The 17,995-nt window shown below is 42.5% G+C and overlaps 2 protein-coding genes across 4 annotated transcripts in view; one reads left to right on the forward strand and one right to left on the reverse strand.

Annotated features, from left to right (window-relative positions):
- The window catches only part of LOC142877496 (protein C1orf43-like), a 236,417-nt gene extending 218,706 nt beyond the window's left edge, over positions 1-17,711 (reverse strand). Inside the window, exons 1-7 of one of the 2 annotated variants that reach the window (XM_076012176.1) lie at positions 16,827-17,711; positions 16,644-16,745; positions 16,449-16,557; positions 16,322-16,375; positions 15,975-16,141; positions 15,827-15,885; positions 15,426-15,645 (exon numbers count right to left, since the gene is read on the reverse strand). In XM_076012176.1, coding sequence (XP_075868291.1) covers positions 15,438-15,645; positions 15,827-15,885; positions 15,975-16,141; positions 16,322-16,375; positions 16,449-16,557; positions 16,644-16,745; positions 16,827-16,886 — 759 coding nt within the window. In that variant the 5' untranslated portion in view covers positions 16,887-17,711 and the 3' untranslated portion in view covers positions 15,426-15,437. Of the gene's footprint in view, positions 1-14,979; positions 15,646-15,826; positions 15,886-15,974; positions 16,142-16,321; positions 16,376-16,448; positions 16,558-16,643; positions 16,746-16,826 lie in introns of those variants that run through there. The other variant, XM_076012175.1, reaches the window with a different exon arrangement.
- Positions 2,511-14,882, forward strand: tuft1b (tuftelin 1b). Of its 2 annotated transcripts, none has more exons than XM_076012170.1 (12): positions 2,511-2,769; positions 10,063-10,143; positions 10,228-10,326; positions 10,414-10,488; positions 10,689-10,754; positions 11,280-11,363; positions 12,001-12,114; positions 12,765-12,988; positions 13,182-13,287; positions 13,381-13,464; positions 13,648-13,742; positions 13,857-14,882. In XM_076012170.1, exons 1-12 carry the CDS (start codon positions 2,710-2,712, stop codon positions 13,927-13,929), a joined length of 1,161 nt encoding a protein of 386 aa, XP_075868285.1. In that variant the 5' UTR covers positions 2,511-2,709; the 3' UTR covers positions 13,930-14,882. The 2 variants fall into 2 exon arrangements, with proteins under 2 accessions (XP_075868285.1, XP_075868286.1); XM_076012171.1 differs by lacking the exon at positions 2,511-2,769 and adding an exon at positions 5,895-5,979.
- Positions 17,712-17,995: the final 284 nt, after the last annotated feature.

Below are 17,995 nucleotides of genomic sequence, written 5' to 3' on the forward strand. Positions count from 1 at the left end.
CAAATCTGATTTAAGGCAACTAGTCTGTGAGTGATTCACTACATCACAAACACTAAGGTGCGTTTTCTGTTGTAGGACAATCTGGAGCGAAGCTCTTATGAGATGTTGGGGTCAAAGTTAGAATATTCCAGTACAGCGATGAAAAGGCAAACTTGCACTAAACAAACTGAGGCTGGGGAGGAGGCCTGATGATAATGGCTGTCAGCAGCCTGATCTTAATTCTCCCGCTGATTTTTCCCCTTTATAGACTGTAATCCTCAGCTGGTGCCCTGCGATTACTAAAGCTCAGTGTCACTCCTGCTGGCCCACCCCCCCTCCGTCCCACTGCATACCTTCTCCTTGGTCCTTACACACTCTTGTCTCTGCATTTATTTCCCGTTGTTTGAATACTGATGTATTGAATGACACCATATTAATGTGCTTATACCAAAGTACTTCTCCACAAATCCGGACCATCATTTTTCAACGCGAGTTTACAGTTTTTGACAGTTTAGGGATGAAACACGGTAGGCAAGCTGTTGCAGTCAAAGTATGAGTAGAATGACATTCCTCTTTTACGTATTTGTGTGTGTGTGTGTGAGAGACAGAGAGAGAGAGAGAGAGAGAGGCAGAGGGGCCTTCAGCATTTGATTGCTCCTGGGTGTAAATCATGGTCATAAAGAAATTCTCTGTAAAGTTCTTCCACAGCACTAACAGAGTAGTTTGAGTTTAGAACTACTTGCTAAATGTTTTGGCCCCTTTTGAGTGAAAGACTTCAATCCACCTTTGAGTATAAAGAGGTGGCTGATGATCTAACAAGGACAGAATAATTTGTCATTAAACCCAGAGCATGTTTACTTTGGGATGGGCTTTTTAAAAATGTTGGGCTTCCGTTTGAGTCCTTTCACCACCGGAGAGGCGTCACAACACCTGGGCTGTATTTACAGTGGATTATTGTATTTCAGTCGTATACGTCAAAAGAAAGTACTCTTCCATGGGTATCACCAAACATGTAGCTCTTAAAGTGAACTATACATCATATATGCACTTGCAATGAACTCAATCACAAGATGTCAGACACAGGAAAAAAGCTGTAGACTTACTATATGTATGTTTGTCCTTCATACAGCTTTTTTGGTGATGCTACTTCATTTTTTTAGGTCACACCTGCTTCGTTATAAAGAACAAGTTAAAACAGGATGATCAGACAATTGCTGAGTTCCTAAAGCACTAATGCTCATAGCATAAGACTGAATAGCTATTCTGTGGATCATCCAAAGACAATTCTTCATCAGAACTTTTTACCTGGTTATTTCAACTTATTTGATTCATTATTCAACAAAGATGACAGATGGACATCACATTGTGGGCTGATGTGTAAGTTTTCAAAGTTATCCCCATGTGCCATCAAAGGTAAATAAGTTCAGTTGCCTTTCAAGTAATTAAGTAGGGCAAGTACAAGCAGAGCAGTGCCACCTGCCAAGTGAGAGACCTGTTATCAAACAGGTCTACATCCTATTTGTGGGTCTGACACCGAATTAGTCGCAACACATGGCATCCAGATCACACTTTGCTGTTGCTAGGCTGATGGACTGCTGCACCGAGCAAAATGTGGGAGAAGCAGAGCAAGATTTTCTGAACCAAAACAGATGAGGAGTGGCAGCATATGGAATCCATCTGGAAGAAGATCAGGCAGGTGGCCGGGGGAAAAATGTTGTGGCTCAGCAGCACTCAGAGTAAATGTCTCCCAGGTGGAGGTGTTGTCAACGTCTCTGAGGTGAGCCCCAGCTGATAGTGCACTCGAACAAATGTGATAATTTGCTGAACGAAATTAGAGTAGCAACTCCACTTTAGATTTAAATGTATTGTAAACCTTCATCCAATTAAAAACCAATTCTATTTGGAGAGTAAGATATTGATGTAAAGCATTTCTAGTTATTACAAAGTGCAATGTAAAACCTATGTGAATAGCAAGTCATGATACATAAGCTACGTGAACTTGTGTGAAATGAAAAAAAAAAATAATGATCCTATCAAATGAACTAAAAACAAAATTTTAAAAAGGTGATATTAAAAATCAGACCACAATAAAAAGGAAAACTAGCACATGTGGTTACACTTCTGGTATGCTACAGGCTACAGAAATACAGTGAGATAACTTGAGAAATAAAGATGGCAGTCGATGGCAATTTGGAATTGCTGACATTGTTTTTCTGGACTATGGAAAGCATTAATTTATTCCACCTGTTTTTACTTTTACTCAAGCTAACGTAGCTGCCATGCTAACGCTACACTGTGCCAATCTTAACATGTTAGGTCAGGATGCTTAATGCGGCCGAAAGCGTAAAGTTTTCTTGCAAAAAAACAACAACAAAAACAAAATTAAAGGATTACTGCAGCATTTACAAATAAGAAATAATAACAATGTTCAAGTTCAAGTTTAGTTGGGGGTTCGCAACTGGCCGACATTCCAATTCAGTGATGTGCAGACACGTTACACACACCTTCAGGCTTTAACTTTACTACCTGTACAGCAGCGGGAAGGAGGCGCAGAGAGGCGCCCACATCCTGCTCTCTGTCCTGCCCGGCTGAGCACAGTTGTCCTAGTTAGTTCAGAGGTGTACATTCAGTCAGTCGAAAGTCCTCTGTAAACAAACGTTACTTTCCGCTGATTGTATTATTTCCCCCCGTTCTTTTCAATTAATGTGGCTTCGTTTGTAGACCGAGAAGATGAGCGGAGGAGTCATTGGACCGGCGGAAACCGGAGACGAGCGGAACCACAAACCCAACGTGAGTGATGATTCACGTCGCTAGCTTAATGTTTCTACACACAACAACAAAGGAACTAGAGGTGGATCGATATGGAGCAAATGGTTCCGTTAATTAGTTACACCGCTGCTGCCTTCGTCTTCTTCTTCTTCTTCTTCGTCTTTGACGATACATGAGTCGGTTTCTTTACGATTGAAGTTTAACCATCAGCGTCATTAATGGAAGAACTAGACCAAAGAACAAAGCCTGTAAATTATAATTGTATACGTTTAACATAAAAGGGAGCAATGTAAGGTTTTCAGAAGTAACAACAACAAAGGAGTTGTGGGAACAGAATATATGTCATTTTTATCCAGGTTCTCCTACGCATTGAAATAGCCTCTATGTTACTTGACACTGGTCAGAAGTTACACCCTGTCAAGCGTTTTGCCTTGAGGTGTAGCTGTTAGTAAATATGAAAAGTAAACATTTCTGAAGTCACTTAAATCCCATAAAGGGCTTAATTAAATATACAGACTCACGCACATGCAAATATATGGGACTTGTAACAAGTAAAAACTCTGCCTGAATGTCAAGTGCAGTAACCTCTCACTTTACTGCATTTCTTCTTTTGTGTCACCATAATAACAGCATTCCACTTCGGCGTCAACCGTCCATAAATCTTGTTTAGCTGAGAATATGTACAGCAAAATACCACCCTATAACTGAATCTGTGAATGGTTTTCCGCGCTTTGCTTGCTGCAGCATTTATGTTCTTTATGATGTTGTGCCACCACCTGTGGCTGATGACTTTGTGATGACTTTACCTGCCAGATTACATGCGCTGATTCTTGTTTGTGCAGTTATATTGAAAATTCATTTCACTCATTAAACCTTTTAGTACTTCTTAAATGTCTTTGCTAAAAATGACATTTTAGAGTGTTGTCTGTCTTGGCCTGGTTTGAAACCCACTGATGATGAACATTTTGGGAAATTTTCCCAAATACAATGCTTCATGTCCGTGACAGTGAGCCCTGCATTTGTGAGCCTGTTGTCATACATTTGACACCATGGCATAGTTTTTTTGTGTTGTGTTGTGACTTAAAGAACGGTAATCTGAGAAGCTAATCATTGATGCCCTTGTTCAGCAACTCATGACATCATATTTACACCGCTTTGTTGTGCTAGTTGAATGGTATGTTTGTCTTTGTGCCTTTCCCACAGTCGGATAATGTAGGTCTCTGTGTACAAAATGCAGTCTCTATGATCGGCTTTTGGCACTGAAGGCTAAGCATGGCACTTTTTCTGATTTAGTTATAATTCTATTTACAGTCATTCATCAATCATTATTTACATTTTAGATGGATGCAAAGTTAGATTTCTAGATATTTGCATGTGATTTGGAAGTTCTAATAATGTTCCTCTCCCTCACTAAACTCTCCGCCTGGGGAGCATGATCCACTAACCTGTTCCTTCATGTCCTACATTGTCATGTTGCACTTTCCCCACATAGCGTGCGGTGTACCAATGTGAAGCAGTTTGGTGCAAAAGTGAAATAAGAACAGATTTATCCAAAATAAATGTTGTGATTTGTGTCCTTTGATGAGGACCACATGTGTGTCAGAATGACTTTGACGGTGCAAACTGAACAAACTGACAGGCCACAGATTGTTTTGGGTCTGCACTGCGACCTGACTGTAAACACAAGCTGTGACGCCTCCTGCACCCTGGTCTATTAACCGGTATTTTTCTGGGACACTTGTCATCCTACCCACCTGCATTCAGGAGTTTGTTTTTACTGCAACATGTTCCAGAGTGTCTGCGTTGTTGTTGTCGTTGCGTGAGAATGTGCGCGTCTGAGCGAGAATTGTGCATGGAAGGATATCATTAAAGTAGCTTCGCTGTCTTGCTTCAGGTGCTGTCGGCTTCCCAGTGTACTTACATGGTCAGAAAGCGGATCCACTCTTTTGTGTATGACATCGGCATCCGTCAGAGGGCAAGTTTGGACTGCCAACATGTCCACAGAGGGATAAGCAACTATAAATATGACTTTCTCAAAAAACCGGGTTGTTTAGACGGCAACTTTGCAAGCTTGTCTGCCTTTTGTCTCGGGGATAAAGGGGCATGCAAGGCTGAGACACAGATCTTTAAATATTTTTCAGTTACATAATTTTTCTGTCAGTGAACTGTAACTTATCTGTGGTGTCCACACGAGCAAAATCAGAATACACGCTAATGGATGTTTGTTTGTTTTGTTTTGTTTTTTGGGGAGGGGGTGTATTGATAAATCTGCAGGAATTACTATAGAAACTCTAAAATAAAAGTTTGGCGCTTTGGATCCAAAGGATTTCTAATAAATGGCCATTCAATGGCTCTGGCTTTAGACACTTCACATATCTCAAAAACAAGACACAAATCGCAGATAATAAATGTTACCTTCAGTGCCGTTACACATCTGAGACTTTAAACCTCAAATGGAAAAAACATTTGACATAATGAAAATCTGATTATTTTTTAATACAAACGTATTTCAAGTGATCGGACAAAAGCCAAAAGCTGTGGCTTTTGGCTTTTGTTTGCACAGCTCTGTTTACACAGCACACTGGCTCGCACGCATGCTTCCCGCGAAGTGTTATATAAAGACGCTTCATTAATCTCTCTTGCATAACAGGCCACACATTCCTCAAAGTGCTGATGCCGTCTGCTGTCGCCAAAAGGCTGATGGATGTGGCGTCCTTCATTCCTCAGTTTTACCTAGTGGTCACTCAATGTCCAGGAGGGCTTACATGTTAAATAGTATGTTACATCTTCACCTCAGTGTTAAGGTTGGACGGAGTTCGCTCACTTAATATTTGTCTGAGATTTGCCGAGCTCTTCGGTGTCGCCTGAACATCTGCGTAGAACCAAACAAACAAAAAAACAAGTTACGCGTTTGAAATTTGTTTATGGCAAACCTCCTTGGTGACACAGTTTTGATGAAAAAACTGTGCAGTCTATTTAGAGAAATGTTCCTTGCAGCGTTTCTCCTCCTTTGAGTGCAATATGTTGCAGGGGAAGCTCACAGCTGAGCTCCTCTGATGACTGGCACGCTGTCTCTCTGACGGCAGGAGGGTTGGGCTGCCGGCGGAGCCTCGCCCAGCCATGTAAGGGAAGGCAGCCGAGGCTTCCCACGCACTTAGTCACACAAGACAGTGTGGAACACAGCACAGCCAACATCACCTGGAAGATCTGAGAAGAGCTTCGTCCAAACAGGTAGATATCAGAGAGAGCTTACACCTGGTGGAAATCAGAGGTTCTGCGTCTGGGCTCGGATAGTGATTTTCCTGAATGCCTTTGAAGAAGGAAAAAAAAGAGGCACATTTTTAAACATTTTATTCACTTTTTGTTTCTTATTTGTTCATACATTTATACTGTTAACTCAGTGCCTAAAGACAAATGTGCTTATTGGCAACGGTTTAAGAGTCCTTAGAATTAATCATTAAAAACCCGAAGTTCAATGTTGCTCTTGACTTAACTAAATAGGCTAAACGGCAACTTTCTGCCACTTCAGGTCGCTTCTTGTTTGTCAGTTACGTTTCCTGCTGCGAGCAAACGCATCATTCAGTTTGCGTTGCATTGGTGACAGTTTGTGTTGTGATGATTCATGTGTGTCGGGTTGGAGCAGGACTCGCTGATGTCAATCAATGCGTTAAGTGTTTATAGATTCTCTTATCATCTCGAGCAGTAGCTGAGTTTTGACTGGGCTCAAGCGTGTCTATGTCATTTTTAGCTGTGAAATATTGCCTGACAGTTTTTAAAAATCAGAATGGTAGCCACCATAAGTTCTCATCTCAATGTGTTGGAGTTTGGAGGGCTGTTTTTCTTTCCTTGCCTTCCAATTTGAGGGACTCTATTTCTTCATATTTCTGGTGGTCCTACATTGTCTGTTACAAGTCGCTCAGTATCGGCCAGCTGTGTGTATAACAGCTACTAATAACTCGGGCTGGTTCATCCTCTATTGATCGTCGGTGATGTCACATCCTCACCATTAATCGTGACTAATGCAGGGCAGACGATCACATCTCCTCTTTCTCCACATACCCTGCCTGTCTGTCTGCTATTTTCACCTCGCTGTGTTCTACGTGAAAGCACATTCTCACCTCGAGGTCAAAGAAAAAAGGTGTCGCAGAGCTTTAAAAAGCGTCAAAGACACCACCCGGCTGACCTGTCTTGGTCTGGAGCAGGGCGCCTGAGACAGAAAAAAGACTCGGGGCCATTGCAGGTAAATAGCTGCAGTCTAAAAACATACTGTGAGAAAATTGACCAGGGCGTCAGCTTTGACACGTTTAAAACAGGTGCGTGCACAGTTTCAAAGCTCACATGTGACAATCGCTTAATAAGCTCGAGCAGTTCTGACTTTCATACATGAGTTCCTTTCAAATAATCAAGTGTACTGAAATATTGTAGAGTGTCTGCAAAGAGTTTTCCCACATAACTATACTGGCATTTAATTCAGTTAATGTACAAATACAGAGTTAGCTCAAGATAAGTGGGGGCATTTGTCACACATTTGTTTTTATCATGAAATGTTTAGTTCATGAAAAACTTCAGGTGAAAGGATTGGGTTAGCTTGTTTTACAATGATATAAAATGACAAATGATAAAATACAATATTGGCAAACTAGTTTTGTGGATAAAACGTTCCCTGAACTGCAGCTGATGTTTTGCCTCAGGACCCAGATAGTTATTGCAGCGCACATACCGAGCAGGAGAAACTGCTGATCACAATGAAATTACATAACCAGGGTGAGCTTCAATGCAAATGTGGTCGTCCAGCCGCATTTGGTTTGGACATTTAGAACCAAATGCACCATTGAATAACATTTTTTTTCATATAATTTCCCTTAATGCAAAGAGAGACATACTTAGTTTTTCAGTATTTATGAACTTGTAAAGACTTTGTAGTTAAGGCAAAGGTCTCAGACACATGCAATGGTAAGGTGATTTAAGAGCAGAAAGGGAGGGAAGGCCAACCAGTAAATCTCCCCACTAATCATGAAAAAGCAAGAAAGATAAAATGGTAGGGGACCAAAGCATTTCACAGCCTGCATGGGTAAATTGGCTTCTTGGCCAATTTAGCAATTTGGCCAAGAAGCCAAACCTTTTCTCTTTGGCAAGATCATGGGTGGAAGGCGAAGCGTTTACACGGGCGTTGATTAGTAGGAAGACACAAGCCAAGATTGAGAACCAGGGAGGCAGGGATGGAAGAAGGGAAAACACCTTGGTCGATAGTTTACGACTGTAGGAAAACCTTTGGTGTCAAGCATTTGGTACCAGGATCACCATAAACATTGTAGCCCCCCTTGTAGCCCCTTTATGTGCATGGATAAACAACAACACTATGCAGAGACGCTGCGACACAGAGATAAGATCAGACACGCCCTATATTTCAACACTCATGTGGTTTCCACATTGTTTTCAGTGCTGATACAGTTGAAGACTGTTGTTTCCATTGAAGTGCTTTTTGTGGTAAGTGGATGTGAGGAACACGCCTGAGGGGGAAGAGGCGCATCTATCAAAAAGACTCCTTGGCGGGAGACACCAGTCGGTTCTGTGCAGGATTCCATTCTCACCTCCCTGGGTGTGTCCCTGGCAGGCACAGTGAGGCCCTGCAGCAGTCGGATCGCAGGGAGGAACGCCGACCTGTCACTCACACGCATTCTGATGGTTTTTCAGACGCTCTCATTACAGACAAAGCGCCGACATCAGAGCCAAACCATTAAGCCTGTGTTTTGACTTGTAAAGCAGGCGAAAGCGTCACTAGCTAAGCACTGGGACGCGGCAGGTTGTCCTTCCTCCTTTCTTCAGTTTGCTTCCGTATGCTTCCTACGTTGTCACGCACTCTGAGGCCTTCTGAACCCTTTCACCCTTTCACCGCTTTTTTTATGTGTCACGTACAGCGCGTCTCTCAGGCAAGATTCACCTAAGAGATGCGAAAGAGTCGCTGTTGTTGTTTGTCTGGTGGTCCTGATTATTTCACAATTACATTGAGTCTTTGTTATTGTTCTTCAGTGAAATTAACAAGGTTGAAAAATCAACATTGGAAAACAGAACAGTGAAGGCCGGGCCGGCACAAAACACGCCTACCGTTGTTGCTGCTGCTGCTCCTTTGATGCTGCCTGATTACAGTCTATTACTTGCAATTTAATTTGCTTTGCTCCCGGCTGCTTCCGATGGAAAACTTAAGCCCACTGACGTTCGCAGCCAAGGCGGTACAGAGTGTTCAAGGCTTCAGCTGCGATCCGCCCATGACAATTATCAAAAATCCGCCAAAGGTTAAACATTGTTTATGGCAGGATGGGGCTGCATTTCTGTCACGTCTCACATCCACTTTTAACGTTTTCAGCACAGATATGCTGTCAAGGATTTAGCTAGTTGGTGGAAAAAAAGATAAACAATCGGTTGTGATGTTATGTAATTCACCTTTGGGTGAAAATGTTTGAACTGGTTTGCTGGCTTTGCACACAGAGATCCAGTTTGTACAGGTCAGTTGCTCCCTGGGCCTGAGCAGGTGACGTAAGGCTTATCTTCTCTTAGTCATTGTTTTGTCTGAAAAAGGTGCCTTGAATTAGATAATTTCTTATCTTTTACCCAACTCCCCACAGCTTTCCAAGATTAACCCGGTATGTTTAGCTTTTTACATTTACCAAAGGTTTAAAATTGTATTCAAACTAATGAAAGACAGCGGTCTTCACATTCATCTGGATCGGAGAAAATATAGTAAAACTAAAGTCTGAGGGCCAAAAATAAACGCACCTTTTTTCTTCTCAGTAATAATATTAAAATGTTGTTCTGTTAACTTCTTTTCATTTGTTGATTTAAACTGTGTTCAGGTTACAGTTGTCACTGTGTTGCCAAGGCAGCTGATCTGACTTAAACAGGATCCAGTCATGGTTGTTTGGATTGTTGGTATTTTTAGTTATGCCAGACCAGACTGGTTCCCTTTCTTCTTTTCTTTTCTTTTCCTTTCTTTTCTTACCTCAACTTCCCCCAACAACTAGACTGTGGCGGAGCATTTAGCCATGGCCACCAAACTGTGCCCTGGAGATGCAGTGTTTTGTCTCTTTGGTTCCGGTTGCTAGGTTTTTTTGTGGTTTCCAGTGAGGAACCTCTGCAGCACGGGGAAGTTTTACAGTCAAGAGTGGCCCTATATTTTTTTCCACGCTCCTCCCTCTTTCTCCATGATGACTTTTGTTTTGAGCCCACCTCTCCTTTCTCGACATTGGTTGTTTTTGTTTTCCTTCTCGTAAACCGCTTTGTCGTCCAGTCACCAATTTCATTGTAATTTCGTGCCAGGACCGGCATCGGTGTCTCAGACTCCCTCTGCCTGACCAGGATACATCCAGCCGCACCAGGGAGCAGCACAGCGGCAGCAAGGTACAAGCTGATTGGTGGATAAAAGGGCGGTACTTCTAGGCTGGAATGGGACGTTCACAGTTTTTGTCTGCTGCCTAAATGCAGGAGAGCAGCGTAGCGGTGGTCTTGCCACAGAAGCCAGGAGAGCAGGAAGAGACACTGCAACTCATCACCCCGACAGACGAGAAAGTTGAGGTCATCAAGGTCCGGGAGCTTCTCTTTTTGTTTGTTTGCGATCACATTGGCTCTACGTTGTGAGTTCACTTGTGCTATTTTTCCCCCCCTTTTCAGGTTTTGCTGGAATCTCGGTCAGAGAGGGAGAAGAGTGTCAGGATGCTGACGGACGAAGTGTCTCAGATTCAGGAGGTCAGTGTGTGTCCGACAGTGATGCATCATGCAACGTTTCTGGCAATGCGCACACACACACAAACACACACACACACACACACACACACACACACATTCGGGCTGGTGGGAAACATCTGAGTGTGTCTGAGTGATTCTCTGAAGGTGCTGTTCAGTAGCAGAGAGCCAGTGTTTGATGCAGAACGTGTGTTTGCCTGCAGGTGAGGTACTGTCTGAAGACCCTGAGAGAGCAGATGGCGGCCCGGCAGAACAGCAACAACAATAAGGTATAATTATGAACCCTCATAAAGACAGGGATTTTTCTGTGGAAATGTTATGTAATCGCTCCCATATGTGAACTGTTTCCACATCCCTATTTTCCAGCCGCGACCGCGGTGGAGCAGCCTCGCACGATAACTGACTCACTGAGACCACCGTTTGGTTTTAGTTCCCTGCCTGCACCAATGCACTGTCAGACCTCCTATCAGTTTGTTAGTCTCAGAGAGTGGAGTCAACATCTGCCTCTGGATGTGTTGTCACTAACCTGGGGGAGGTGTCGGTGCACTTTGTGACATCACAAAAGACCGATATCCAGGACTGGGACTTGTTTTTAGCAAGCATTTCCAGATAAAGTTTTCTTCATCTTCCTAAGTTGTTTTTAGAAACTCATGGTACCTTGTATTTGACTCACATGGGACCTTTTAAAGAACACAGTCATTTCTATTTAAGCAGGAAAACAGTGCAGTGACCTCTCCCCAACTCCACCAGCACCTGTAGCTCCACAAACCAGCTTCTTCTCCTTCCTTCCTCAGTACCCAGTCAATGGCTTCACAGTGAGCGTGCCCACCAACCAACCGGCTCTCACCAACGGCAACACAGTACTCATCGACAATCACGTAAGCCGAGCCAGTCAGCAATCAACATTGCACAATTTTCTCATGTGGTTTGTGGTTTCTACCGTGCTTTTAAAGTAAATCATAGAAATCAGGGAAGCCAACAAAATGTCGGCCTCTTCAAAAAAAAGAACATCGAGTGCTGAGCTCTCTGGATGTTTCCAAACTATCGGCACACACACGCACTCTTACGTTCTTTGTGTATTATTGTAGATGCAGCATATCTCGGAAACTCCTGTGACACAACACCTGTGGCCACAAAAGACGGCTCAGCTCGCTGAGGCCTTCCTGTCCCTGTGGCAGACATATGTGGCATGCAGACCAACATGTATTCATTAAAACAGCCCTCCGCTCCAAGTAGCTTCAGACTTATCCAGCGATCAACATGTGCCACGTTTGTCAGGAGAAAGTTATTTTTTCCCGGGGGCCGAAAAGGTTAAAGGTGATCTCAGTCTGCCGACTCAACAGTTGCAGAGAAAAGGCTTCTTAGTGCCTCAGGCGCGACGACAAACCCGCTATTAAGCTCGTAGCCGATAATCACTACCAGCAGCAGCCTCGCTCATCCGTTTGTTAGATCCAGGCTGGTCGGATTAGCCTTAATTAATCGTGTCACTCGCTTCTGCTTTTTGCTCCGCCTCAGATGGAGGACAACAACCAGGACGAGACGGCGAGGCTCCGGGAGGTGACCAGGCGTCTGTACGCACAGCTGAAAGAGATGGAGAGGAGGCACCAGCAGGAGAAGGACAGGCTCCAGGTCGGCGATGAGTAACTCGAAACCATTGCCCTGTCTGCAGCCATGAGTCACTCCTGCGCTGTAATCGACCTCATTATCGGGTGGTTTTATCCCTGAACCACTGAGCCTCCTCTGTTTGGGTCTCAGCTGCGCAGCCTGTCCATTGGGTCATGTTGGGACATGGCACACACACTCTGTCTCCCACTCCTTCTTGCGTTGCATAACGATAGAATAGTTTTGTTTTGAAAGCGGTTTAATAAGACTTTTTAAACAGAAAACCTGACTGAAATAATGTGTGGAGGGTCCATGGGAAGACACAAATATTTACCTTAAAGGATTTGTTGTTGTTTGTTTTTTAAATTTGAGTCCTTAAAAACAAAGTTATTGTAAACTGGTCTCCTTTAAAAAAAAAAATGGAATTTCCTTGTAGCACACCTGTAATTTAATTATTATGACTTGAGAAAGCTATTTTATGTGTATATATACATATATATATATATATATATGAGGAGGAGGTTCTACACACCTATTTAGCACATTTTGAATTAGTGCCAGGAAACACAGTACATGAGCTCCCACAGGGCCACTATAATCACCCTAAACCCCTCCAGTCACTCATTTTATGCTGTTTCCATTGTGATTTATTTTCCACTTTGTGGCTCTCTTCACAGGCGGAGGCGAACGAGTACAGCATCCGCCTAAGCGAGCAGTCCGAGGTGCTGCAGAGCGTGGAGAAGCAGTCGGAGGAGAGGGGTCAGCAGGTGGAGGAGCTGCAGAGGCTGCTGAAAAACATGGAGCTGAAGAGCAGCCTCCTCAAAGACCAGATGGTTGCCGGTGAGGCGGAGCTGCTGCAGCTCAAAGCAAACGGCGAGGAGAGCGAAGAAAGTGAGCAAAGGTGAGATACAACCAGCTAATCCACCAGCTACATTTACAAATGATTTCATATGAAGGTATGCTGCAAATATTGGAAAACACTCATCATCATTATTATTATTATTATTAAGTCCTAAGCTGGAATGCCCAAATAACTAAATATGAAAGTAATTACTCCTGTTAAGTACGTTTCCCCATACATGCATTTTTTTCAGGTGTGCAGAGCTGGAGAAGGAGGTCGCCACACTGAAGCAAAAGATTCATCAACTGGATGACATGTTGAAGAGTCAACAAAGAAAAGTCCGCCACATGATCGAGCAGGTATGCACAAGCGAAAGTGGATGCGTACCGCAAGGTCAAAATTGATTGATATATCTATGTAATTTTTTTGTTGTTAACTTGTTATTCACGCAGCTGCAGAACTCCCGCACCGTCATTCAGGAGAGGGAGCGATTCATCAGAGATCTGGAGGAGAAGGTTGCGTTCCTGGAGGCCGAGGTCAGGGATCTCATCTTATACTTCTTTCTCACATCAAAGCTTTATGTATCTTGCACACATGAGGTCATGAATTTCAGTTCGGAACATAGAATTACTAAAAATCAGAAATGGGTGACTAAAGCACAGTATAGTCAATCCCTCTCATGATCGACCTTCATTTTCATCATTTCATTGTGTCTACAGAACAGAGAAATGCACGACCACATGGAGTACTTCCTGGCCGGCCAGGATCCTCCACCTCACACACCCACTGAGAACAAGCCAGAAGTGGTGTACAGGTGAGGAGCCACTTTTCACCTCTGCTATATTCCTTTTCTTATTGTTTTCCGTCGAATGATTAAATCAACGAAGCAAGAACAGATCATTAATTACTCCCCCCCCTCCCTTTACAGCAAACCGCTCACACCGACAACTCTGACCAACAAGGCTCTTCCCTTCATTAAGGTGGTCGAGATCATGTCCTGAATGGATTCTCTCCAAAGGCTCAGCAAGATGATAATATATTATGTAAATACATATGTATATTTAAACACCAACTAGCGTCTGAATTGTGGTCCACAGCGTAAAGAAAAGGCTGACTTCGCAAGTCAACACTCAGTAGTTGTTTGTTGGGACTGCTATTTAGTTTCTTCTTTGTATGTTTTGTTTTTCAGTTTCATTCACAAAAAAAACAAACTAAACTCAGAGGAATATTTTCCCAGGAACAAGTTAGAGTCTGTGCTATGCAAAGAATTTACCTGAAGTTGCCTGTGTCTTATATTTACCACCTCCATTTTCCTCCCGTGCAACATCTGAAAGTTCTGAAAGGATTGTTTTTTTTTCAGGTTCTTTTGACAAACATATTTTTTGAAAAAGGTCAAACATATAAATTACACTTTATATGATCACACAGTGTTGACAGTTAGCTGCTCTTTCACCGTCCAAAGTGGAAAGGTCAAGGGTTAAAATTTCCCGCCACTTCACACCTCATCGCCTAGACATGCTTTTACATATGTGAGCAAGACGTTGATATGTGGTTTTAATTTTAACTTATACACACTCGGCTTACATGTTAACATATGCGCTTTAATTATATTTCTGTTTTGAACTTTAATGTAAGGCAAGGCTACTTGCAGAGGTAAATGGTGGTCGGTAAACATTCTATTATTTAAGCTGCCGAGTGCTGCCTTAAAGCCACTCATTATTAAACCTGCTGTTTGTTGCAAGTTGTGTGTTTAACTATGGTTAGTCTAACAGGTGACGTAACTGTCCATCATTGTGCATTGTTTGTGTGGACTTCTATGTAAAATACTTGCCATTGCTATACAAGATGAACATTTGTACAAACTGTGAACATTGTAGATAAACAGATGCAGGTTCTGCTGAACTGTGTCAATTTAAACATTTGCCTGCCAGATTAAAATTCGTGGTTTAGCTGAGTTTTCGCTTGTACTTTTTATGCATTTGCTTTGATCTTGAAGCCACCGCCTTATACTGCCACCTTGTGGAGAAAATAAGGCACTCAGCACGAGGAAGTGGGCTGTAAATAGCTTTATCATAAACCACGAGAACATCACATAATTACAAATCAAATAAGTTATAAGCCATATAAATATCTTAATTCTGTACATAAACAGTCATTGAAAAGTGATATTTACATTCGGTCATTTAAAAAATAAACTCCACATTATTTTTTTCTTTTACATCAAACAATTGTCAATAAAAACCTCATAATCATACTTGTCCATCGAAAAAGCTGGTAGGTCCATATCAAAAACCCCAAGAAACAATCACGATACTTCAAGATGCAAAAAAAAAAAAAAAAATCGAAAATATTTCTATGAGAACACCAATGGTCACAATATAACTTGAAATTAAGTTTTCTTATTGCAAATTTACTGGTGTTTTTTTTTTTTTTTTTTTTTTTTTTTAAGCTCAATCAAAAAAAAAAAATACAACTTGTCCACACACACACTATGAACAGCAGCAGCCCCTCACAATGTGCTCTCCAGTGTGTTGTAGTTGTCTTTGAAACTTTTCAGCTCCAGGAAGTGTTTGGGCCTCTTGCTACGCTGGCCAGTGGAGGGCAGGTAGGTGACCTGGATGGTGGAGGGAGTGCTGCGGACAGGAGAGCCTGTCAGGTCTTTAGCTGCTGACTGATGGTGCTGGTCCAGGCTCGTGCTGCTGGAGTAGGCCTTAACCCTGAAACAGGAGAGAGGTGTTACTCAACACAAGACGGAATTAGAAAAATATTCAAGAAGTACAGTCGGGCAAATTTTGTTGGAATTTTTAACATGCTACGTTGTTTTTGTTTTGTGCTTATGAGAAGCAAATTTGAGCATCTTGAGCAACAACACATTGAGAGCAGTACAATTGCACTTACACATCAGCGAGTTCACTGAGCGCTTGCTGGTATTCGAGAAACTCAGCTTCCCCAAAAACCTGGGGGAAAAAAACAAAGAGTTGGACGTCTGATCAGTTGCATACCGGAGCAAAACCTTCACCAACAGAACATGTCAGATTGTACGCACCCCAGTTCCATGGCGAGCACTGTCGTAGCCTTCAAGCAGACGGTCGATGAGCGCACTGCGGCTGCTCTTGATCAGAGAGTGCGAGTTCCTCAACTCCAGCAGCCAGTTCCTGAAATTGCGGCCGGTGAAAGCACTTGGATTGCGGCTAATGTCCTGGAGAGGAATGCCTGTGACGCAGGGACAGAACAAAAGACCGGGCTTGGAAATTACCCATTGTAATGTCCAATTTACGCAAACAAAAAAAAAATCACTTATGATTAGACAGCACAACCTTAAGTTGTATCATTCGGTTGCTTTAGTGCATGAAAGTAACCATGTTGCATTGTTAATGTGAACCAACCAATCACCTGCATCGCGGATGGCATCCAAGGCTTTCATCCTGTACAGGTAGTTGTAGCAACCTAGAGATATAAACGGGTTAAATGGCACAAAAGAACAAGTAGAGGCAAAACGTGTGTTGGCAATTCAACTGACCGATCTGCGACCCGTGCTTCAGTCTGTCGTCTTCCTCTGACAAGAGTCGAGGTTCAAAACGGATTTCCTGGACCATGGACAACCTGGAGTCCACCTGCTCCTTCAAACCCTGCACATTATCATTATACGGAGGAGATACAAATTAATGCCCAATAATACAATAAATTCCGCAATAAAGGGAAGGATTCGCTTTACTTTAGGTGCATTGTGGCCGATGGGTGCGTGAGGTCCTCGGCGGGACCTCATGGCAAAACGTACGATCTGCCTTTTGACGAAAATAAACAGCAGCACGAACACCTGAAAACAAACGAGACATGCCCGTCACAGATACAGCTATTATGCATTTAATTACGCTTCAAAACTGACTGTCTTGCTTACCAGACTCCCGTAAGCCATGACCAGAACAACATTAACCCCCGATAAAGGCGACTCCTCCATGTTGAGATTGTTTACGTCCTTGTTCAGTCACCAGCGTTGACGGAATTGAGAAGGTAGCTTTGCTGGCTAACTAGCATCATGCTAACAGCATTACCTTGGAAGCTAACTGTTGAGTGTCAATTTTTCTGTTGCCGCAAGTCGCACAAACGGTCACTTATACATTTGGTACACACACTAATTGAATTTTCATTTCCTAGCGTTTCTAACGATCAACTGAATCTCCAGCCTATCTTATCGATCATCTGACGCCAAGTGCTGTGCGTTTCCATTTCCAACCCATCCGTCCAGTCTCTATAGCACATGCGCAAAACTAACGCCGTTCGTTGGTTAATTAAGTGAACGAGCAAAAATAAAGAAAACACTGAACTACTCTACCGAAAATGAACTCTATGTTGGATAATTACATAAACCGATTCAGCGTTTCTTTCCAACAGATACGTCACACACAAAAACAAATGCGTGATGTGCAGTTTTGAGTTTGACTTTTATATATATTATTTCTGGGACATACTCTTTTTCTTTTCTTTTCTTTTTTTTTTTTAAACGGACATTGACAATTTATGTCTATGTCAACTGTGTACTAAGACATACTTTTACAGTCCACGACTATTCGCGCAGTTTATCTTGGCGAGGTCCGGTCAGGTCTGGAAAACCATGATACCGATTCTCGACAGTAACAGCTGGTTTACGACGCTCCAGATATTACCGTAATAACTGCGTCACATTTGTTGTTTACAGTAATAATTCAGCGCAAGATGACATTCGCTATAATACAATTAAGTCCAATCCACAAAGTGACTTTTCATGCCGTTTAAATTTTGTAAACTTTGACCTTTTAACCCAACGTTCAGCAGAAATTGTTGATGTATATCAATTATTTCACCACTGTCCAACTACTACTGTTTCTGTGTGTTAGCTTTAGAAAGAAATGCCAAAGGGTAGAAATGAGAAAGTACCCCTTGTGTAATTCATGGCAACTTTAATTTTTGTGTGTGGAAGAATTAAGAATAGTGTCTTTATTCTTTCAACTAATTTATTTGTTTTCCAACTTATTTTTTTCCCACATCAAGGTATCTTCAATCAGTGTCCAACGTGTCAAGGATTCCTGA

The sequence above is a fragment of the Nelusetta ayraudi genome, unplaced genomic scaffold, assembly GCF_046127955.1.
Source record: "Nelusetta ayraudi isolate G7.1 ecotype Tasmania unplaced genomic scaffold, CSIRO-AGI_Nayr_v1 ptg000135l, whole genome shotgun sequence".
Lineage (NCBI taxonomy): Eukaryota > Metazoa > Chordata > Actinopteri > Tetraodontiformes > Monacanthidae > Nelusetta > Nelusetta ayraudi.

Excerpts from the sequence above, each read along its gene's own strand:
- tuft1b (XM_076012170.1), top strand. The coding sequence starts at position 2,710 with ATGAGCGGAGGAGTCATTGGACCGGCGGAAACCGGAGACGAGCGGAAC. Across the intron at positions 2,770-10,062 it reads AGCGGAACCACAAACCCAAC|GACCGGCATCGGTGTCTCAG; the intron begins GTGAGTGATGAT and ends ATTTCGTGCCAG. Across the intron at positions 13,465-13,647 it reads TTGCGTTCCTGGAGGCCGAG|AACAGAGAAATGCACGACCA; the intron begins GTCAGGGATCTC and ends TTGTGTCTACAG.